General features: G+C 41.1%; 1 protein-coding gene across 4 annotated transcripts; it reads right to left on the reverse strand.

The window, feature by feature from the left end:
* Nucleotides 1-309: 309 nt before the first annotated feature.
* On the reverse strand, nt 310-22295 carry mfge8b (milk fat globule EGF and factor V/VIII domain containing b). 4 transcript variants are annotated; one of them, XM_020623319.1, is made up of 11 exons: nt 22073-22295; nt 12977-13099; nt 12469-12600; nt 11579-11611; nt 6554-6667; nt 5706-5887; nt 4691-4846; nt 4118-4262; nt 2605-2789; nt 2345-2500; nt 310-1738 (listed from the first exon to the last, which is right to left on the reverse strand). In XM_020623319.1, the coding sequence occupies exons 1-11, from the start codon at nt 22140-22142 to the stop codon at nt 1595-1597; spliced, it is 1440 nt and encodes a 479-aa protein (XP_020478975.1). In that variant the 5' UTR covers nt 22143-22295; the 3' UTR covers nt 310-1594. The 4 variants fall into 4 exon arrangements, with proteins under 4 accessions (XP_020478975.1, XP_020478968.1, XP_020478994.1 ...); XM_020623312.1 differs by having other exon boundaries at nt 2605-2807; XM_020623338.1 differs by lacking the exon at nt 11579-11611.
* Nucleotides 22296-24368: the final 2073 nt, after the last annotated feature.

The raw sequence follows: 24368 nt of genomic DNA on the forward strand, positions 1-24368 counted from the left end.
CCTCATGAAACTTGATACAAATCTGACGTAACAGCCAATAACATATGAACACTGCAATAACTGTCATATGTGGGGGGGGGGAGCGATCAATGGGCTAGAATCACTATAAAAGGTAAAATTATTGTTTGAATTAATAATGTAAGACTTCTGAACATGAGCTGTGTCCTGTGTTGGCTGAGGATGACAGCAGTGCATGTAAATGTCAGTCAACAGCTACTATTCATTTCCCCAAGAATAATAGTGTATTTCTTCTTTCACTAAACAAATTATCCAAAACTTTTTTGTCCATTGTAACTTCATGTCTGTTACAGAGGGTTAATGAGAACATCTATTTTGACAAATAAACTGGCTGTGATGCTTCAGTGATTATGTCCCATTCATTGACTGGTTTGTCTTTTGTCCTTGTGTATGTCTGTACACCTTACTATATTTTTCTAAATAAACCCACAAAACCAGAAAGTGTGTTTGTGCCAAACTTGACCCTGATTTGGCCAAATCATGCCATGGCCTGGCACCAAATTTCATGTGACTTTGTAAAACCTGAACCAGGATTTGAGTTGAGTAAAAAATGAGGATTGGTTTGATAGTGGGGTTTTAGCTCTTCTGTTACTGGCTACTACACATACAAGTTGTAATAAAGTGAATAGTGCACACCTTGAGTGGTGCACTTTTAAGCACATCAAATAAATTGTACTGTAGAAAACATGGACTCAGGATTTTACTGTAGGAACAGAATAGGAACACTGTTGCACACTCAGTGGGACTCCTTGAGATTTCAACTCTCTTATTTTCCCATAACAAAGACCACAATATTTAAATGTATATTGGTTTTTTTATTTTTTTGTAGTTGACTTGCTAGCTTTTCCCCACTAAAGAAAACCAAGCATGGCTTCCATAAGATTTAGTGACAGTAGTTCCAGTTATCTGCCACTGTAATCTAATTCTTTACGTGCAGACACATTTCTTGGGAAAAAATAATCAACCAAAAGCATCAATGCATTCTCTAAAGACGATATATATTATTCTTTGCATCTGGGGGGGCGATCAAATGTTCAGTTATAGGTCATGTGCACGCTGTTAAGTGGCACTTATGTACATCACCAGCTGTGGGTCTTGGAGGTTCAATGTTCCAGGTAGAACAGATCTAGGATCAGAGTCCAGGCAGCACCCAACAGATGCATTAGCAGTCTTGTTACCCCTGACCTCTGTCATAGGGATGACTGAGTCCCCAAATTTAAGTTAGCCTGGAGGCAGGGTTAAAGAAAAAGACCCCCCCAGCTCTGCTTAGTAACAAATGTTGATTCCTGAAATGGTCACAGATTTATTTCAGTGGAAAAGATCCAAGAGCAATTCAGGAAACGAACAAAGAGAGCTAATCTCAATCTGGGACCTGGTAACAGGGGTTAGGGGTAACATCACCCACCTCCAAACAACCAGTGTTGGGGTGGCAATATGCTATCTGGTGTTTGCTGCCCCCTAGTGCTGAGAGCAAGGCAGTGCAGGTGTGGTCAGGAGGGAGAAAGGAAGGAGGGTAGAGGAACAGGAGAGGAGGTAGAGAAACAAGGAGGAGGGAGTAGGCAGGTACCGCGGGGTGCTACTCGTCACAGCCCAGAAGCTCTGTGCGCAGGGTGATGCGCTCATGCCATTCCCACGGCAGGATGCGGACGTATCGGCCATAGAAGGGGGGTTCAAAGATGTTCTTTTTGTGAACATTGTTGTCACCATTTCCTGGGAAGATCTGGACAGAAAACAACAGTTAATCAAAATGAGTAAAACTGCTGGCACAATGAAACTGGGTTTAATCTCTTGTGGGGGATGATTCACAAAATCTGATTTACCTGACTCAACACAGACACCAAACAAATTCATATAAAAGGAACCTTGAACATTCGTAACATCACAAACACCCCATAAAATATACAATGCATATATCCCAAAAAACAGATTCAAGTCAAAAACTGAACTCAATTATAAACAATTCATGGAATAAATCAGAGCAGTCTGTTCCACACCCTTGACTGAATGACTTCATTTGGCTGTATGTGGTTGCACATCTGGCCGGTAAACAGATTTCTGGATTCATTTATGAACAAATGCATGCAGAGAACTAATCAGACCCAGTGTCAACAAGATTTGTTCCAGGTGTGTAGGCAAGCAAGTCACATATAAGCAGAATTATCATGACATTTTTTAACATTTTCCTTAAAGACCACAGAAATAAATGACCCTCAGCAAAAGTCTGTATTCTTTATCCTTTTACATAACACCCTAAATAACACTGTTTGTTCCTATCAGATGTATTTTTAATTTTTTATTCATCTGCAAGCATGCTTCTGTGACTGACCTTGTCTGTCTTTGTGGTCTCGTCCTTCACAATGGTCCAGGACTTTCCGTCATCACTGTAAGCCACTTTGAAGGCGGTGACAAACTGGATGGAGCCAAAATCTTTGGCCCCCTGTGTGATGATTCCTGTGATCTTCTTTGGGGACAGCAGGTCCACCTGAGGACACAGATGCAGCCTCACTTTATATATGCCTGGTTGGGCAAACTTACAAAAAAAAAAAAAAAAAAAATGGACAAATCCTGTCCTTCAACACCGTCGACCTGCAGCCACTCAGACTGGTTGTTGGTAGCAGCGGTCCAGGCGTTGGTTTTGCCCTGTTTGTCCAGTCGGGCATAGTGAGGATGCCAGGTGAAAGCCTCGATGCCCCAGGTGCGGAAGGCGCTGGAGGCCGTGATCTGACGGTCAGACACCAACCGGGACTTCATGCCCATCGGCTCTGAACAACCTGAAGTGTTTGAATACACTGTGAGGTGAGATCAGGGAGAGAGACAGAGGAATGGAAAGAAAGAGAAAGAAAGTATGATAGACAGGGGATGGACAGGATGCGGCCCAACCCAGACAGTGAAGTGAAGCAACAGATACAGAGAGATGAGGAGGTGAGGACGAGAGCAGCAGATGCAGTGGGCTTGTACTGGTATATAGGTGAATGTGCAGCTTTAGAAAGCACGTGGTGGAATCTGGTAATTCCTTCAATTCACTTTTTCTAGCAAGTGTGGTTCAATTTCATCAAGCCCACGTTATCATTATTATTATCTACAAGTTTTCAGTTTACAGGATTCTCATACTCGTATCATGTCACATGTTCAGTATGAGCAGAATGCAGATCCTGAAGCAGAAACAAATGTGTTACCTAGAACGGGTGTGAAGAGTCTTTAATGAGTGTGTGTTAGTGAGGCAGCTGAGAAGGCAGGTCAGACAAACTAAGGGTCAAAGCAACTTAGAAAAGTTTTCGCTTCAGCTGGACTGTTGCTGTCTGGCACCATGAGCGGCAGATGTTTAAGCAACATCATTTCTCCTTCTCTTGAGTCAAGTGAGTTTGAAATATTAGCCTACAACCTTCAGGAAAACTCTTTCCAAAACTTCACAAAGTGCATTTTACATTAAGTAGTTGTGCCGTGTTTATAAAAAAAACAAAAAAAAAAAAAAAAAAAAAAAAACAAACAAACAACCTTTCATTAAAACACATGCTGGTTGTGATCTCATGCCAGCCTGGCAGGTACCCCTAAAACAGCAGGTGTGCAATCATGCACGAACTGGGAAGCAGGAGAAGAAGACAATGATCGGATAAATTAGACACGAGACGTGAACAGTCAACAGTGGAATGAGTCCAGGAAGTTTCAAAAAGCAAGGCGAAAAAGACATTTTTAAATACAGAAGACTTTCAACAACCTAGTATTACTTTTTCAGATGACTAATATGACCAACGTGTTTTCTAAGGTAAAACAAAGTCTCAGTCATTACCATCTAACATAAGCTTACCAGCATTGTTATTATAACAAAATAAGATCGTATGGTTTTAATAAGAGCTTTGTGGATCATCTTGGAATAGACTCAAACACAGTTACTTAGTTGAGCAGTGCTCCAAGTAACATGCTTTGAAATATGATCGATCACTGAGCATAGGACTGAAAATAATTAGTGAAGAAACAGACTGTAAACTTTTCCCACCTGGAGTTTGAATGACTTAAGTATGTTCCAGTCACAAAAACATTAGTAAACAGCTACAGCTTGTGGATATACAGCAGCATGGGCATGTTGTGCATTTTTTTTTACCGTTGAGTTCACAGCCCACCAGCTCCATGCGCAGGGTGCAGGCCTTGCGGCAAACCACAGGGACAATGCGGATGTATTGGGCGATGATTGGGGGGTCAAACAGGTTGGTCTTGGTGCCATCATTGTCCACATTCCCAACAAACACCTAAGAAAGAGAGATGGGTTAGAAAAAGCGGACTGTTAGCGTTAATCACATATTTTACAACTGATATCATTATTTATGATGTTTTCCAGGCACTCTGTGATTACTATAAACTATGGGATGAACTAAAGGATTAAGCTTATTCTGAAAATAATCTAAAATAATTAGTTCCATTGTTTCATAACTGGTGTAGTTATCTGTATTATTGCAAAAGACATTACACAGTCTTACAATCAGTTTACATTAGAATGCGACCAGATGAGGCAATACTTGTGAGGAAAGGTCACTGCTCCCTATAGCCATTTCTTTTCTCTGTTTAGAAAATATGTTGTGTTTTTTTATTGATTCTTTCAACATGAGAAAAGGGGCAAAAAAAGTGTTTAAAACACAGCTGCAGTGGCATCATGCTGTACAGCAACGCGTCTTCTCACATGATCCCTCCTCTGTCCATCTGTTCTGTACATGGTGTATGTTCTGCCATCCAGGCTGGAAGCCACCTTGAAGGCCTTGATGAACTCGGCTGTTCCTATGCGACTGGCACCTTGAGTCACGATACCTGTGAAGCGCATCTTCCTCTGCATGTTGATCTAGAATTGTGGAAAAAGAGCAAACATGAGTTAATTAAGTTTCAGGAAATGTCAAGCGCACTAAAATCAATGCAAATCTGTTGATGGTTTCAAGAAGCAGCCGAAGACACATTTGTTTAGTCTGGCTTTTAGTTGATTTGATAGCCATGTTTTAATCTATTTTTATCATTGTTTTACATAGTATCCATTGGTGTTGTTGGCATATTGTCGTTTGCCTGTTTTCCGCTTTTCATTGTTGTCTTTGTGAAGCACTTTCTGATTTTATCTGCGAAAAGGTGCTATATAAATAAACCTTACTTACAAATAATGTCAGGGCAGTAAATCTTTTTCAGAATTCAGAAGAGGCTCTCCATTTATGAAACCTCATCAATAAAGACGACAAATGAATCAATAAAGGAGCTTTTCTTTTTTGAGACGTATGCATTCCATATCTAAACATCTCCACATATACTCATCGGCCACTTTATTACTGTAGGTACAATCAATGTAACACTTCCTCCTTAACATCTGTGTTTATGAAGCTCACGTTTCAGTTTTTGGTGAAATTGTCATCAATGTATAAATTCAATTATATGTTTATTATTGAGGTCATAGTTAAAGGTGCTGTTGTACTGGACTACATTATACTTAGAAGTGTCCTTCCCAGCTACATACATGAGAGGGTCAGAATATTAGGAACACCTCTGAATATAATGTAGTCCAGTACAACACCTTTAACTATGACCTCAATAATAAACATTTAATGGAATTTCTATATTTATGATAATTTCACTAAAAGCCTTGTTGTCTGTTATCATTTCACTTAATTTTGTACTTTACATGTATGTTGCATTGCACTGTGCTGTATCACTGGTCTCACCTCTATCCATGGGTTTCTGTCATGTGCAGCAGCACTCCAGGCATTAACCAGACCCTTGTTGTGGAGGCGGGCGAGCTCAGGTCCCCAGCGCTGCATGCCCAGCAGGCTGTAGCGGACAGATGAGGCAGATATCTGGGACTCGGCGATGCCCCCTCCCTCCATGCCGAGCAGAGAAACACAGCCTGTGGTGGGGAGGTGGGGCAGACTCAAGACATCAGCATGATGAAACTTGATTAAAGATTTACGTAGCCAAGTGCTGAAATTTCTAAACCTCGTGTTCTGCTGCTGTACGTGAACCCAGAAAAGATTTTAATTTTAAGGCTATAGAGAAGAATGGTGAGTACACAATGGTCTTAAAAACGATATTGATAAAAAAAGTGATGTCAGTACATGGTCACTTTGACATATTGTGTGTGTGTGTGTGCTAAACCTGCAGCGAGTCATTTAAACCATAAAATCATTAAAGATGCAGAGCTTTGAATCAGATTAATTGAATAAAGTATTGATGCGTCATTTAGACCCAAGTCCTCTATATGCCGTCTATTGATTTTCCTGAAACAGCAGCTTGGCTGACGTCCAGGCCCATCATCTTTAGTGTCTTCCTTCAGCTGCACTTACTGTAGTTCAATTACTTTATTTCTATTCCACTAGCAATAGCGCACCATTTAATTTATTCAATCTCCTGCAATGGCTTAAAGTTAGAAAGGCAACACACACGCACACGCACTATATCCACACAGCATCAGTGGCTACATAAACACATGTCAAAAAGGCAGACTGATCACATCTTTTTTAGCCATTTGGCCCTGAAAGCGTGCAGTAACAGAGTGCTGGCCGGTCATACTTACGCAGATGGCAATGTTTGCCCACATAAGGGGAGGGGCAGTGGCATTTGAAGTCTCCATTCAGGTCCCTGCAGGTGCCACCATTCTCACATGGCTGTCCAGCACAATCGTTCACATCTACAGAGAAATAAATCACACCTTCATCTACTGAAGTCAAGCACAAACAACTTACTGGTTGATTGCCATCAGCCAGTCTGGAGGCAGATCACAGTTAGAAGTGTGAGTTAGGGCCATGCTTGAGAGTCAAGTTCTGATATTCTTCCAACACTGAGGTTAGTTGAAGTCATGCCAACAGGACTGGAACTGTAGCTGACAGAAAGCTAGAGAGAGGAGAACTGGTTTCATTACACACTTAATGTAGACTTGATCAAAATATCTGGAACAAGCTGCAGTCAGGATGTAGATTAGAGAATGGAAGGGTCCCTGGAGGAAATGTGTTTAGCTGGGTATATGTGAAAAATCCCAAACTTCACGATACTTTTAGTTTTCTAAGAGGAGTTGAATATCACCAATAGCCAATGCATATTTGCTTTCCTTATAATTCTTGGTACTGCCTCTTGATGGCACCCTCACCAACACTATCCATTCAGCTCCAAGTCTGCATTAGATGAGGCAGGGAGGAAAACGCATCAGTAGAATAAAACCTCTTTTTACCCCTCATCCACGAGAACTGTCATTGTGACTAAACCAGCTCCAAACACACCTTATATTGACCAGATACCCAGAACAAGGTTCACATTGGCTATACAAATGACTGTGCAACAGGGGATTTTCAATTTATGAGGCTTTAATTCTTGGTGTTTGCTATTTTTGAGAAAAGCGCACAATGATCCCAGGCACACAGATATGTTTCTACCCAACAAACATGCATGGCAGCATATCCTTACCCACATGCTCTCCCTATAAATAGCTCCATGTCAAAATATTTATCCACTTTAGGGTGGATTCAAATGGTGCCTGGGCAAAATATGATCATGAACTATATTACACCAACCAATCATGTTTTTTCACCTTGTAGTATACAGTTCACCATCTGAGATGTGTCAGACAATATTACACTCACAACCTAGAGACCTACATGGGTAATCGATGACAGCTGCCTGTCCCTCCAGTAAGAGGATTGGGCACCAAGAGGAGGAGGAGGAGGAGGATCATAAAGCTCGGTCAGCTGCACATTCTAATCCATTCATCTGACAACCACAAAGGGGGGGCAGTGCAGGGAGGAGCCTGAGGAGCAGGCAGCATCGCTTACACAGGTAGAAAAACAGGTGGGCGAGCTAACACTGCAAAGGATTAAAGACCCGTTACTGCTTGAATGATGCCTGCCTGAAATAGAGACACTCATGGTGCTCTGATTAACCATGACAGACACACAGAGATGTTTCAGCATGAAGGCGTTGTTCCTCTAAACTGCCAGTCAAGAAAAACAGTACCGACATCAGCTGTTGGCTCAGAGTGAAAACAGCACACTACCACAATAACTATAGCTGTTGATACGCATCTCCACATGAAACAAAAACTGATACACATCTCATGTGGCTCACTTGAAACCTAATGCTGATCAATGCAAAGCCAAGGTCAGCTGGCAGTGTTATTGATCAGCAAAGCCTTCTATGTCCAGGATCTGTCCTGCAGCCTAAGAAAAGCTGTGTGGGAACAGTAACTACTGCGTGTAAGGAGCGAGAAGTCAAAGGTTAAGAACCTTTTTGTTCCAACAAATGTATTGTCCTATACTGTACAATTTTTATCAAACTTGTTAGACACAACATTTGCAATGGGAATGATGCACAGAAGAAAATTTAGTCTTTTCTTCCAACCACTGAAAACATGAAATTACATATTTTTAATGACCACTCCTACTGTTGCCATAGTACAGTTACCAACGAGGGCGGGTGCTCTAAAGGCATTGTGGTCACCAGATAAAACCACAGTGGCATTATTAAAATAAAATTAAAAAAAAAAAGGCCGACAGGCTTCCAGATGTGTTATTTTCTGTGCACTGTGGACTGGACTGGCTGCAGTACACCAGGGAAAGGCATTTGCACCCAGAATAGCCTTAAATCCGATCTCTTCTGGAGGGATGCAGAGCTCTGAGATAAAACTTCTGATGTCATAAAGTATATTTACAGAGCATATTATTTCAAAGTGCTCACTCTCTCTGAATAGATCAAGGCACAGTGACACCAGATCCTGTGCACTGTAGATGATAGCTGGGGTTCTTTAAGTGCAATGCTTTAAAACTTTAGCAGACATGGGAAAAACAAATCTTGGCATTCACTAAGTCTGATCAAAATTGATTTTATATTTACAGGATAAAAGTAAATTATATAAGTATATACGAATATAAAAGCTGCTCATGTTACTTACAGTAAGATACTGTTGTGATTCCAGATAAGAAACTCTGGAAATCTAATAGGCCAATCTAGTTTGTTTAATGTAGATGACAATTAAGCATGAAATGCTCACCAAGCACAGTCATGTCCATGACAAACACCCTGTATATATTACATATACATACTCTCTGTGCCCTGTAGGAGGTATCGAGCCCAGACTGCCCACAATACCACATGCTGGTAGGAGCTCAAAACTCAACTGTGAGAAGACAACACATTCAGGTGACTTCCAAGAAGCAAATAACTGCCTTAATCTGGTGTACAAATATGGGATTTAGACACTGTAAGCAAGAAAAATACTTTCTCTTTCCTCACTCCTTTGGTCCAAAGAGAACAGCCATCAACATCTCTCTCTCTCTCCCTCTCTCCCCTTCTCTACATCTCAATACTTGAGTCCTCCCACATATGCGCTCCTTCTCTACAACCCATAAAGGCTTTCAGGCCAATTTGACAGGACAGTCAGAAATGCTGCAGTCAGACCTGAGTAGTGAGTGTGACATTGTCATGAGGGCAGACTTAATGCACCGTTCCGCCTCCACGTTCACTTTTTCACCCGGCAACAGTGGCAGTGCTGACGTTGCGAGTGCTCAGCATGGACCGTCACTTTCTGTTGGCTAGACAGGCAACGAGGAATGAACCGTGTGTGTATGTGTATGCTAAACAGCCTGTACATGAGATCATGAGCTGTGCGTGGTTGTACATGTGGGATGTGCAGCACACATGTGATTAAGCCTTTACCAGTAAAGATTTTATTTGCTCCTTTGATCACAGGTTGAGGGGAAATGTATTTAGCAATGACACAATACATTTGAACTACATATTCATGAAAATGTATTTGCCCTTTGTAGTTAATTTCTTTCCTATAACTGACAGTAAACCTTATAGGATAGGCTGGTGCTCTTTTAAACTCTATACTCTATACCCAGCTAGACCATCTTCCACTTCTTTCTGTTGGATTTTCAGTGTATTTTCCTAGATGCTGTTATTTGTGTGAGGACATCACCTTCTACATCTGGCTCCAGTTACCCAACATCTACCCATTAGGGCAGAGACACACCAAGCCAATGTGAAAGAACTAGCAACGACATAGGCCGACTGTTGCGTTGCCTTGTCTGTCCCACTTGGCTGGAAATAGTGGCACTTGAACACACCACACAAACTACAGCCAACTAGCATCTACGTTCTGTGCCTGTGTGTGACAGAAATAACTCCCCCTACCAGTAGATGGCGGTATCTGTATTTGCCATTCAGAAAGGGAAAGAAGACGACCTAGGCAAGCTGTAAACAAAGCATCTGTCGTTCAACACCGCTGCTGTTTATAGATGCTTCTGATCAAAATAGGCTGGATAGGCTGCCATTCTCTGCCCTTAGTCTTTTGGTTGTGGAAGAAGAAAGGAGTTGTGGAGACAAAAAACAAGGAGAAACCACACTAAACAAGTAAAATCAGTGACAGGCTGACAGGGCTTTCCCGAACATTTCTCTTCTCATGCACTGATTCACCAAGCTGAACAGCCAATCAGAGTAGTCTCTCTTACCAACGAGGTTCGACACAGAGTCAACATGCTGAAATGGCTGAAGGAAGGGGGGGAAATCACAACAGGGTCCAACTAGTGTCAGAAAGAGGAGCCCTGACAGAAACTCACCACTGGCCCAACTGTCGGCTTGGTGTGTCAAGGGCCTAAGGCTCAGCATTTAATTGCTTTCTGGTCAAAAACCAGTTCGTTCTGCAATCATCATCACAACTGACCACTGAGAAAACTTTAGTGACAGTCCTCAACTCTTAATGAAACTCTACTTCAAAATATCTGCCTCAATATTTGTTTTCATTAGTAAAGTGACTGTGGATGCTACTTAAACGTTTAGCTACACTACATGGCTCCTGGTTCTCTACAGCCCATCTCCATCTCAGCGTTACAAAAACCATATGATCTGGCTCCCACAAACCGCATTCCTTGCCCACACACACAAATTAGAGAGCACTTAAACTGTCATAACACAGTCATTATAACTGTGAATGGAGGGGGCCCTCTGTGACCCAGCAGTCCTCAGTGGGGTTCTCATAAACCAACTCAGTGAAATAAATTCCCATCATTATCCTTGAGACATTATCTAATTAGTGTAAATGCCTGCTCTTCAGAGGGTTGCCATAGGACTTATGAATATATGGATTTTGATGAGCTGTGATTTGTGGTTCTCTGGGGTAAAAGAAAATGCAACCAGATATTTTGGCCTAGAGCATAAATATGAGCTGGGGATTACTGATTAAAACAGATGATAATTTGAAAACAGAAGGTTCAGAAGGCAAATGTATAATGTTACTAAGGTTTGTGGCTTGAGGGAGCTGAACAAAAAATATTTTAATATGAGAGGATTTCTTCCTGTCAGGGTGGGTGAACAGTTAAAGACTCTAACCTTGACCTGATCTCATTACTGGTTTTCACTCAGAAACATGAACAGATAGTCAGCGCTTCCGTGTGTGTGTGTGTGTGTGTGTGTGTGTTGAATTCCTCAGCCCCCACATGCAACCAAGAGAAGAGAGAGCACCTGGACCCAAGAAGGAAAAGAGACCACAGTGCAAAACACAAACACACACATACACATCATTCTCTCCTCAAGTCATAGTTTTTACTGTTACCTTTTTTCAAACTTATATCCACCCCTCGGACACCTAGGATAAAAAAGGCACACATAATCAAACATAAATTATACTTGGGCGTTTTCCAAGAAGTCCCACTTGATTCCCCCTAAATCACTTCTTTCTGCACACTTGGCTACAGTTACTCTGCTGCTTTCTTGAGCAAACAGTAGGCATCTGTCTCTTTGTGCAGCACTGGAGACAGCTGGAAAAGCACAGCACACGTTACCACCGTTACGTCGCCCTCTCAGATTGATCCTGATTGAACCAACCTGGTTCAAGTGACACTTCCATAAGGGCGGCAGCTGTCAGCACACACAGGAAGCTGTCTCAGTGACAGTGTGTCAGGCTAAACACATCAACAAGGACTTGCTAATTAATAACAGGTATAGAACTATAGGTATTTAATTACTAATATAGGAATCTTACAGTTTCATTATAAATCTAAATATTCCCAACTTGTGTTTGTTGGTACAAGTTAGTACCTAACTTACACTCACACACTGATCTTGACATTTTGCAATGCCGTTATGAGATTATTTGGATACTCATTCACAGTGAGCTTTGTTATGCATTTCTTGCATTATCGTGACATAATTTTGACTTGTAAAATATAGACTCTCAAAACATAAATACACTGAAAGCTTTTAATCTGGCCACAACATAAATACCTACAAATGAAAGTACAGAACTACTTTCCATGGATAATAATAACAACCAATTATGACAAAGTGGGACTGATCATGACTTGCGCTCTTGCACTGCATCAGAACCAGATTTATTAACCCGAGCTCACTTTATAAAGCAACTCTACAGGAAAAAACGTGTCGTTACTGAATAGCTATTGAAATAATCCTGGTAAAAATACTGAAGAGGGAGCAGAGACTTACTGCTCTGGCAGTGAACTCCTTCAAAGCCCGGCTGGCACTTGCAGACATACTCGCTGAAAACATCACCGCGGCGGGAGTGGCCTGTCACCTCGCAGGTGGCGTCATTCTTGCACGGGTTGGGGTTGCAGGGTCCTTTTAGACAAGAAAAAAATTCATATAAAAAGAAGCAGAGGAGAGACAAGTAAAACAGAGTATGAACAGTACTGCATATATAACCTTTTCTAAATAGCTTTGTTGATCCAGGAACTGGGTTAGGGTAAAGGACAGGACTGAACCATTTCAGTTTTAGATACTGCTATTTATCTTTTAGGTCATTTTCATTATTGGTCTGTTCCTATTTAAAAATTACAGACTGTGTTTTGCTTTAGAACAAGTCACCAATTTTCTAACCAGATTGTACCAAGCATCAGTGATTCATTTGTCCATATGGTCACCGTCTAACCAGCAAGTTGGGAAAAAAAAAGACCTCAGACCTCAGGCTCCTTTCAGCATCAGAGGGATGGCCTACCAGTCTCAGTCTCATTGCAGGTTTCTCCAGAAAATCCATCAGGGCAGATACAGATGAATGGAGCTCCTGCTCCTGTCACACAGGTCCCACCATTAATGCACACATTCACCTCACAGTAATCCCCTGCAGACAGAGGTGGAAATGACAGGTTGAGCACTACAACACAATAAAAATAAATCATCTACAAAGCCTAACCTCAGGAATACAGAAATAAAATAGTTTCCCCACTAATGTTGCAACACTGCAAAGGCTGACACTGGATGTTTGACAATGGCTAAGACTCAGAGCTGGCACGATTTGTTTTTTTTTTACACTGAAATTGTTCAAATTGGTTATTGGTCTTAGCATTATAAAACAGAACAAAAGAAAAGAAAGAGGCAACTTCAGCAGAGCAAAATAATAAACAAAAAAGTATTTTTGACATGAATTAAGTTCACTCCAAAGTTGTTTAACTTTCTCTCCATCAAATCAGCTTTTTTTTTTTTATTTTTACTGTCTGTCTCTGTTCTGGAACAATTTAAGCCACTGTCAAATTGCACAGACAAGGAAAAAACAGACAAACCGGGAAAGCAACATAAACTGTCTTACATGGACAGATGTGTGGGGATTATGCCTAAGTGACACCAGGTGAGCTTTAAAATAACATATTGAATTGATGAGCTGTTCAATGAAAACAGGCAGTGTGGCAAACAAAATCACATCCAAGAGAAATAGTGTAAATTAACAGAAGATCACTATAAACAACTGGCCATGAATCTGTTTTGATCCAGAGGACATTGGTACTCTTCATTTTACAGTCATAAATGCCTGATCGCTAAAGACTTCATGTCAACAAAGACCCATATGTCAGGACAGGAATACAACAATCAAATACTGAAGCATTGGCTCTATGCATGTTTGTACTGTATTTAGTCCATTTTGCTCCTTGTTCAGTTTTTAGCATTAGAAACCATTATATTATATTCCAAGTTTTCACCAAAGTGAAACATGTTTTATATTTGCCCTCTCATTCCCTTGTTGTGAATCAAAAGAAAGCAGCCTGCTGCAGGGAGGATGTGGCGGTCTGAACAGCTGAGTAAGCCATTACTACACCCCGTAAACACAACGGCAACACTGGATGCTTCGACCAGCATTGGTCTTGCACGCTCAGAACAATCTGACAGCTTTCTGGCACAATGGAAATCACGTCAGCTAGCACTGGGCGGAGGAAGAAAAAACAAAAAAAAGAGGCATGTAGCAGTTTTCAAAAGCAGGAAGACTCAGTGATTTTACTACCAGAGAGCTTTACTCCAAAATGAGGGCTAAATTTAAACAATAAATATTACAAATTGGAAACCAAGTCGGATTCAACAATTAGGTGCCATAGATCTTCACTAAATAACAAGGCTGAAGGCTCTGCATGAGGTTTGAACAATAAACCGCACGTAATTGCAATTTTCTACACAACAATACATAGCATTTTACATTTAAATTACACCCTTACATATGCATTTGGACACTTAAAATATGGAGCAAGTAAATACACAGGAGCCATTTAAAAAGATAAGGCAGGCATTTCCAAGTTAATACTTATCATTTGGATAATTGTTAAGGAAATTGGGGTTGGACCTCAAGTGTGAAATTGGTGGTTTAAGCACCACAGTGTCTGCCATACAGGCTAAAAAGGAGCTTTGACCCAGTTTATTCAGTGTCTCAGCTGGGTACCTCTTCCCACCTCAACCAAAGTAAACCCATGGGAGTAGATAAAAAAAATTTAAGACCTCTACAGTGAAGAAAATTGGAGCTTTATTCCAGCTGAGTGTATAATTCTCAGAGGCCACAACGCTATGGCTGAAAATGGCAGTTCTAAGAGTCTTCTATTTTCCTGTGTATCACTGTGTCCTCTGCATCTTTCTAACCACGCACACATCTTTTCTTGCTCTTGAAAACACTCCACAATGAGAGCGCACGGAGTAGTTTTTTTCAGTGTGAATTCTGGCAGTCAGTGTAACATTGTGGAAACACGAGTTGATCGACAGATGAAGAATTTAAAAAAAGAAAACAAAAAAAACATATTGATGTTCAGTTCTATTTTAACCACTAAACAAAATTGGAACCCCATTAATTATCCCTTCGCAACACAGGAGATGTGAGATAGCTTAGCATCATATTCACTTAGGGACAAGGAAGAAAGGGAAAGGGAGAGAAAGAGAGATCCACTTTGCCAACACCGTGTTTGGCAGCTTGTCCACTGAACTGCACTTCCCATGGTCCACTGTTATCAGTGCTGTATCCAATGCCATGGCCTTCAAGCGCTTTCACATCGCATGGGACTGTTAGGCAACAGCCTTGGCTGACACCACCTACACATCCTCATCCAAAAGTGGCTGCCTGTTTATCTAAAGGGAAGGAACACTATGTCCCTTCCTACACTGGCAGGCAGCTCCCTTCAGGAAACCCTCTGTTCGGAAATAACTCCAAATTCAAGTCCCAAGAAATGCGTAATATTTATTGGAATAGTGTGACTGATGAACTCACTTGTTTAAGATACAAATAAAAAGAATTAAGAGAGACACTCCACTTCATTTAATGGTCTCTGTAAACATTGCTCGCAGTCTGCCCGGACTGAAGGGTGGTTTAGTTGGGAGGCTGCCTCCGTTTATTGAGGAAATAAAACTAGTGACGTATTAGTCAAGGTGGTCAGCAAAAAGAGCATGGTCAAACCACCAAAGCCTTCATGAAAATTCCCAAAGCGATGCCACTGTCAGTAAAAAAAAAAAAAAAAACCTGTATACAGTAAAATTACACAGGAATACGGTGTGTGTCCCCTCCCCCCCCTCCCTTATTCACAGTAACTCGGAGTACATTTACCATACAATCACCAGGTTTTTCATTGCACACAGGTTGAGATACACACTCAGTCCAAAAGGGACTTTCAAAGTGATAAAGAAAATATGCATGATATGTGGTTTCCTCCCCCCATTAACTGAACGCTCTGCTGCTGTTTCAGAGGAAACCAGAGACTTATTCTTCCCCATTATCCACTCAGACAACTGACAGATGGATACTGCTGCAGATAAGCAACAGTTTGTTTCAGTGGAAATCAGCAGCTGTAGTTTCAGTTTAGTTTATTAATAAGTAAATGCAGGAAACTAAGCTTAATTTTAACCATTATGTCTGACCAATCACAGTTTACAGGTTCAGTTAAACTGTATTACAAAGCAAACAAAGATATTTCTTAACAAATTTCAAGTGATACTTTGAGTCTACAGAGCTTTTCTTTTTTGCTGGTTTTTTTAAGCTTGATCGGCTCAGATCCTCAAGCCAGTTTTTGTTAGAAGTGCCCAGGGCCAGATACCAACGCTGGGGTGACCGTGCTTTTATTGTTGCAGCTCCTAAATTGTGGAATGGTTTACCTTTTAATGTTGGTTCCTCTACAGACTTGACAACTTTGAAATCATTGGTTAAAACATATTTATTCACTTTGGCTTTTAATACATAGTATTGTCTGATGCTTCCTCCTTTTATCTGTTAATTCTGTGTACTTGGTGTTTTTATGTTCCTATGTTTTATTTCTCTATTGATATTTTTTTACTCTGGATTTGCATTGCCGTGTAAAGTACTTTGGTCGACCAGACATTGTTTGTGCTATACAAATAAATTTTGATTTGATGACCTGATAACCGGATTCTGTCCCAGTCAAATTTACACACACATTGGTTCACATTCACAGTGGCAAACACCAAAAACATAGTGTGCGCAGCACGTAGCATCTCGCGCTCACCTCATGTGAGGCTTGTACCTCTGTCTATACCCAGCATTTTTTCACTCGTACATTGGAAGCACTTGCTGTACAACACACAGGAGCCTACAGAGGCCCCTTGGAGAAGGGAAAACTATGGTCCAAAACTGCGTGTACATGTACAGTGTGCCCAAACCATGGTAAGCCACAGCATATAGAAATTACACACACTTTAAAAGGAACTGGATGCGAGATTGATCAGTAGGCTGGTATTGATGCAACAGACATTCCTCTATTCTATTACCTGCTGGACCTTTTTATACTTGAAGTACAAATATTGCACTTTAGTTGGAGGTTTGTCAAAATAAATTTAAAAAGGCAGAAAATGAAATGTTTTATTTTATCAGCTAACAATAATATTTTTCACTGAAGAAAATTTACAAAAATGTGTGTGTGCTGTCCATTTCAGTTCTTAGAAACGCAAAAATCAGAATTGGCCAAAATTGAAATCAGCAACAAATTAAAAAACCTAAAATCAGGCTCACCCCATAAAATTCCAATCGGTGCATCTCTAGATGTAAGTAATAAAGGCCTTTTTGTTATGTGGGTAAGCTGACTCTAAACTGCTGCAGCTGCACATACAGTGAACTCCCAAAGCTAATCAGTTATCCTAAAATACACCAAGTATGGACACAACAGTGCAGTGCTGCTTGTCAGAGGTCTCACTGATCCTCCTCAGCCTACATACGCCTGAAAGAGGTTGCTGATGAACTAATGCCTCTTACAGTAGGTCTCCTTATTAGAACCACTATGGAAACCAGTCCTAGCATATTCATGTTGTCTTGATATTTTATTTAAAGTGGGTGTGGATGCGTAAACACAGATTTATTTCCAAAAACAATATATCAGTTTTCATTATATAAACACACACACATTAAAAAAATAAATAAATAACTACTAAAGCTATGAGTCACCAAGGAAGCAGCCACAGAAAGATAAACACCTAATACATCTGTCAAAAATACTGCAGCACCAGTAGTGTCCTCATTTCATCCTAACCACAGTGACAGATTAGGAAGGTATGTGGACTTTGTTTGGCAGAACAAGCCATTTCCACAGGGTATTGTGCCTTTCTCACTCCTTATGAGTCATGGTCTGCGCCTTTCTCATGATGCCTTGGCACAAGAATGAGGTTCAAATACCAGACCAAAAGCACAGAGTAGCTAGAGCAAGCATCACCCAACGGTCCTGTCCCCAGTGAGGCATCTAGTAAGTGGTGTTTGACTCTGCAAAAGCTTGAGACTCAGATATGAGAACACAGCTGGGGCCAGGTATCATGTCAGGGCATGTAGCTATATGTTTTAATGCAAACATGTCAAAAGATACATAATATACTATAACACTTAGCAGCATATTGGTGTGCATACTACTCTACCAGCTATTTTTGCCTCAGTACATTGGTCTTATGACTTGCTACTTGGCAACAAGGGAAGTTTTTAGAAACCCAGGCTCATGTCTTAAATGACTGCAGTGATTAGTGTTTTAAATCACGGGGCAGTGACCAAGACATATCTAATGTTTTACATCGTAGAAACAAATGAGTGACAGCACAACACACAGTGCACATGATCCCATAGAAGAAGTCATTACAAGTTAACATGCTGGTGCTGGAAGGGCCTGAGTGACCTGAGTCAACATGGCCCAGGTGAATAGACAAACACAGAAACCTGACCCTTTTACAAGGCTAAGCAGATGTCCCAACAAGAAAGCAAAACACCTGGACCACATGGCGAAACTGCCAGAGAAGTCATTTAAGGGTTCTGAGCTACAGAAATAAAGACAAGGAAGCCATATCAGGACACAAGGTGTGGGAGTGGATTCTCTGAGGAGGCTTACTGCAGCCCATATTAAGAAACAGCCATAGTTAGAGAGATAAAATATCACTTTGGATAAAAACTGCCTTGATGCAAGTGAGCCTTCATCAGTTTGATGTGAAACAATCATTTCTGGAGGCTGCAGTGTTTTACAGAGGGTGCACTAAGACACACAGTGCACAGCCATGGGTAAGCATCTCTCTCTAGGCTGGCAGGCAAGTGTGGGAACTTTGTGTTCCAGAAAGCCAAGCATCACGCAGAAACATACACATGTCCAGTCCTTGTTAAAACTAAGGATGTGCTGAAGCATAATAAGACTGCCTGTAGAGTGGCCATCCACTGAGATGACCTGCCACTGCCAAACTGCACTACTGCATTCTGTAGACGAAAGGAGAAACCGACTGGAGTGATCAAGACCAGATCTACCCACCCGCTTAAATACCTCAGACCTTTTAACTATTACTCTAGTTGCAGGTGAGCTTCCTGTAATCTGCGACTATTATGCTCAGGACTCCAGTTGCAGGTGAGCTTCCTGTAATCTGCAAATGCTACTCCAGAGCAGCACAGCCATCTGCTGCTGCTCCAAACAATAAAAAATGAGTGTCAGTAGCTAAAAATACACACAAGTGTGAGACACTGTCAACAAAACCACAAGCCTTTCTCTGAAGCACTGCAGGTGAAATAGAGCCTTGAGCAATGTCATAACATCAAGTCTGAGCTGAATGGGCTCTATCTATATTTCATTAACACCAAGTTGTTTTTGTATAGAAACATTTCTTCTTCTTGGATTCAAGTAGCACCAATTTAGTCCTTGGCTCAATGTTTAAACTCACATGACAGTGTGTAAAATATTCAGCATCACAGATTGGAAAGTGGGGTGAGACACACAGTGGCCCAAATTAGAAGACGCTCCACAGTGTGATAAAACATTGATTAAGGAAGCTATTCAAAATTCAGATGGAAGAAAAAGAGCCTGTCAATTCCTGAGGAATTCAGCGGGAGTAGTAACAATAGAGTCATCAGCGCTGAAAAAGACAGACGCCTGACGCGAAGACCCAGTGCAGGCAGATGGTAAGAGCTGGATTTGACAACGAAACGCTCTCACATTCAAGTTTCTCACATACACAGACACAAGAACTCAACCAAAAAGAGCCGCAACTAGCAATTATTGTCATTCTCAAATAATCAGCTCATTGTTTGGTCATAACATGTCAGAAAATAGTGACAAAATTTCTACTGTAATTTCTTCATTTATTTTTGCTTTACTGAAATAACAAAATGATAATCACAACTCAATAATACCCACAATCAGCTCTTTAGTTGGTATGAGGGTTTGAAGTCTGATAATGATCCTGATAAATATGAATGATTTGATACCCAGTTATATTACAACAATATTTAATACATATCCTAGTTTCATCTCCGAGTCTTGCATTCTCATTGTATAAAGATGATCTTCAACATTTTCCCAAGCCACCTTCATGTCCTCCAAAACCTCTGTACTGAAACCCAGAATAATGAAGTTTTTAAGTCAGAGTGGGCCAAAGCACATTTTCAGTAATAACAGAAATATTATTAGTCAAAAGAAATAACAAGAAATTTTTACAAAAATGTAAAATTCATTCATTAAATGACCCTCCATAAATCCTATGCTAAACAGTCACTGCATGATTTGACTTTGTAGTGGAACTGAAGAGAAGGAACATCCACTACCTTAAAAGGACATTAAATTCCAGGTTAAGTAGGTCCAATAACAGCCTAAAATTTGAATCCATTTCAGCAGACAAGTGTTCATACACACACACACACCTATGCCATGTCCCTGTCCCAGTGTCTGACTATATTTAGCCGCTAAGTGGACTTGTGCCTCAGTCCTGGCACAGAAAACCATTTTCCACCTCTCTCTCCTCAGCAGCAAATAGAGAAAAACCAATGAGCTACACAACCTGCTGAATTGAACCTAATCAGGTAAAACATAGGGGGAAAACCCCTGGCCTCAGCACTGATCCTGCCCTGTAAACATTTTGCATGACACAGCAGCAACAACTCCCATGCCCTCCAACTCCCTGACAGTGTGGAAAGGTCTCAGCGAGTGGGTTCGTGGGTGGAAGTTCACCACATGCCTGTGCTGGCAAAAGTGACTCAACGCTTTGGTCAGCGCAACCACACCTATTCTCCACGGCTGACCAGCTCCTGAGTATGTCCGAGGAACAAACATGCTGATTCTCCCCACATTGCCGTCTGTGTAAGTGGGACATCCATCAGGAAAAATTTAGCAGCTCTCTGTCACACAGGACTATATGAGGTTGTTACAGGATATGGGATGAAAAAGCAATCCAAATCTAAAAGAGTCGTCAGTTTAGACTGCCCCAGGGATCTATAAAAGATATATTTGGTTATCTTCCCTGGTTCCAAATTAAGTACTTGCATAAATCTCCAAACTGAACCACTTGCTCCAATATTCAATATTTTAAATTTGGACTGCAGTACCCATTTGAAACGCTTGGTGTCAATGCTACACATTGTTCCTTTAAGAGCCCAAGTTATAACCAGTGGGGACTATGGACTTTAATCACATCTAATATAATGTGCTCTGCCCTGTACTTTAATTAAATGTCTTATGACAGTCCTTGCACCTTTCCCATTAAAGTAGACTGAAAAAGTGATTGACCTTTGGTGCTGAGTGTTGATCCCTGAGGCTGAGACTAAACTCAAAATAGTTAAATAGTTGATGAAACATTTAGGACTGTCATTCACACAGCACAAACCCAAGTTATAAGTTGGAAAGGAACATTTTAACATTTGTAAAATACATCATCATACCAAAACACTTGTGAAGCCTTTCCCTTCAGCCTGTGAGCAAAATATACAGGCAGGAAAATCTGACCCATTGAGTCTTTGTCCCTCAGCCTAAATGTGTTTGATTCATCGAAATGCAAACAAAACCAAATGCCACTGGCATATGATTAACTGGAGAAATAAACAGCTGGCCTGTCGTGCTCCTCTGTACACGTTTTGTTCTCTCTCTGTGGCCATACATTCTCACCTAACAAGAGGTCTTCACAACATGAAAAACATGCACCTAAAACTGGTTACTTTTCTGATTTCTTAAATGATGTGAAGGCCCCTAACATAAAACAGCCCAACCAAATAGTGTCTCAGTCTCCACATTCCCACACGTCCCGGAATCTTATTCAAGGACGCTTGAACTTGTGAACTTAGAAATGCCCACTGCTCGGTTACTCTGGTGATGAATTCACGGTGCCACGGTTGTGCCAGGCTGAGAAGAAATAATCACAACACACTTCCCAAATCAACATACGCGCACAGCAACATATCCTGCAAATGAACATCCACATTTCAACCAATTAAAAGTTGATACGGTGAGAGAGAGAGAGAGAGCAACTTTACAGCGAACACGAACTCAACGGAAACACCAACGCTCCGGGGACGTTAACCTCCGCGGTTTGAACTGTAAACAAACACAAAGAGGCAACTTACCGTTGACACCAAACACCAGACAAGCTGTGAAAAGTTGCAGCCAGACGAAAACCTGCGTGTGGTCCTTCATATTTGCCGATAGTCAGTCGTAGATAAGCTGCAGTTAGTGGAGTAAAAAGGATGATAGGGTGACTACGCTCCGCACGTCGCTGCTACTGAGGCTCGAGCTTGTCATGCGTCTCTCAACTCCAAGGCAGCAGGAGCACGTGCGCTTCAGCTCTCAGCCAATCGCAGCCTCCCTTATAATTGAAGCCCCGCCCCATACCTCTCTGGTTGATTAGGGGTAAACACCGGGGGGAGGTGGGATTACCCTGTAAACAACCAAAAATTTGCATTGCATTGAATGTATTGATTAAAATCTTTAATGCAAAACTCCGGAAATAAATGATTATGCCACAATACTGCCAAATGCAGTTGCAACGTATGTACATTGTTTTTCTACCTTTCTTCTCTATTCTTATTCTATATATTGTTTTAAATACATTTTTTCTTAACTAAGTCATCTTAACTACCCAGTCTTAATCACTTTATTGCTTCTAAATAACTTAAATTGCTTGTATATAATTTTGCCTTAGTTAGATAATTATCAATAAATAACCTTCTGTACCTGTGTTCTAAAGGTCCCTGTCTCAAAATGTAGTTTAAAACTTTGTTTCTTTGTGTTCATGTGGAGCATATTCCAAAATGCAATGGTGGTGAATCGATTTGCCTTGTACTAAGTGAAAGCCTGAACAGACAGAAATCCAAAGGCCATGGTTTCTTTGGTGTCTGTGTACAGCACAAGGGGACTGAACACTTAACAGTCTTAGTTTTTAATGTTTTTGTTAAACAGCTGATTAAGTTTGACTTTGCATGATTTTACGCAGATTAATTTAGTCAAACAGGTTAGAAACTGGTTACATCAGTGCATGTGTATGGCCTTTCTTGATGTTGTTGGTCTATTCTTTGTCAGGTCCCCTCAGCGCGACCTGCCTCTTTCTATTTTTCCTCTCCTTCTCTCCCTTTTTGCGGGATCAACGCCTCAGCTGTGTCGCATCGGGTAATTAGTGACTCGTGGGTCGGTGCGCACACCTGAGGCGTATTCCGGTGATTTGTTGGCTTCCTTATTTATACCTCTGGCAGACGCCCCGTGGTTGCCGGATTATTGCGACATGTAATGGACAGTACTTACCCTATGCAAGTTAAAAGTTTGTTTGAACCGCATTTTTAGACGTGTGTAAAATGCTACGCTGACGGTCTCTGTGCGTTTTGGTTTGACCTTATCACGCTAATTATGCGGTTAGCAATACAGAAATACGTGCTTTGTCTTCCACGCTGACAGTCCCTGTACTGTGGATTGCATTGTTGACGTTAGTTCTTTTTGTTCATCTGTCCGTTCTCATCCTCCTGATTCCTGCCATTAGTGTGTATGTGTACCTGGTCTCCTTAGTCATCACTGCCCTTCCCTTGTATGTATTATGGACCCTGTTATGTTGTCACTTTGTTGTTTTTAATCCATTAAACCTCCTTTTATGTACTAGCATCTGGGTCAGCCATCTTGAGTCCAACCCCAGTTCTCCCTCACCCTCCTGGTGAGGGGGACTAAACCATAACATTCTTTAAAGGTTCTGGGAAATTCCCATTATGGTGCCATGAAATCCTCCTCTGAAATGCAGATTAAGGGCAGTATGTTTTTGTGACAAGCTGAGAGGGTCATCTGTGGGTGTTACTTGGGCTGAGATCAGCAGCGGGTCAGAGCTGAATTTCAGTGCTGTCAGAGGGAGTGGATGTGAGGCAAAGAATTGTTTTTCATGGGTGTAAATCTGAGAGCAATGTTCAGGAGTGCAGATCATGTCAGCCTTTGAATGTTTCACCTCGTTGCTCTTGCATGGACAAAAATGGCTCACTGTAATATTTCATCCTGGTCCACATTTAGGAGACAAACGCAGGCTAAATATAGCTACAGTCAACTTCAGAGCAAATGATTACATTATGGCCTGGGATGTTTCAGGCTCTCACCTTTCCATTTCTTTCCCTGTTTAAAATGTGCCACATATAGCAGCAATAACATTCTTATATGAACTCTACCCACTTTGACTGGCAGGGTAAAATTACCCTTCTGTAGCCTAGTAACAAGCCAAAACGATTTAAATGCATGATCTCATGCTTGGCAACTAGCTCAAATAGAGAAAAGAATGGCTGCTACACATTAATGGTCTGTTCACATCAGATCTCCACACCTAGTTTACCTTTATATTGTTTACATCAAGTATCTTGAAACCATTCTATGTGAAACCTAGGACCAAATAAAAAGTCC

Source organism: Monopterus albus, unplaced genomic scaffold, assembly GCF_001952655.1.
Source record: "Monopterus albus unplaced genomic scaffold, M_albus_1.0 scaffold7.1, whole genome shotgun sequence".
NCBI classification, from domain to species: domain Eukaryota; kingdom Metazoa; phylum Chordata; class Actinopteri; order Synbranchiformes; family Synbranchidae; genus Monopterus; species Monopterus albus.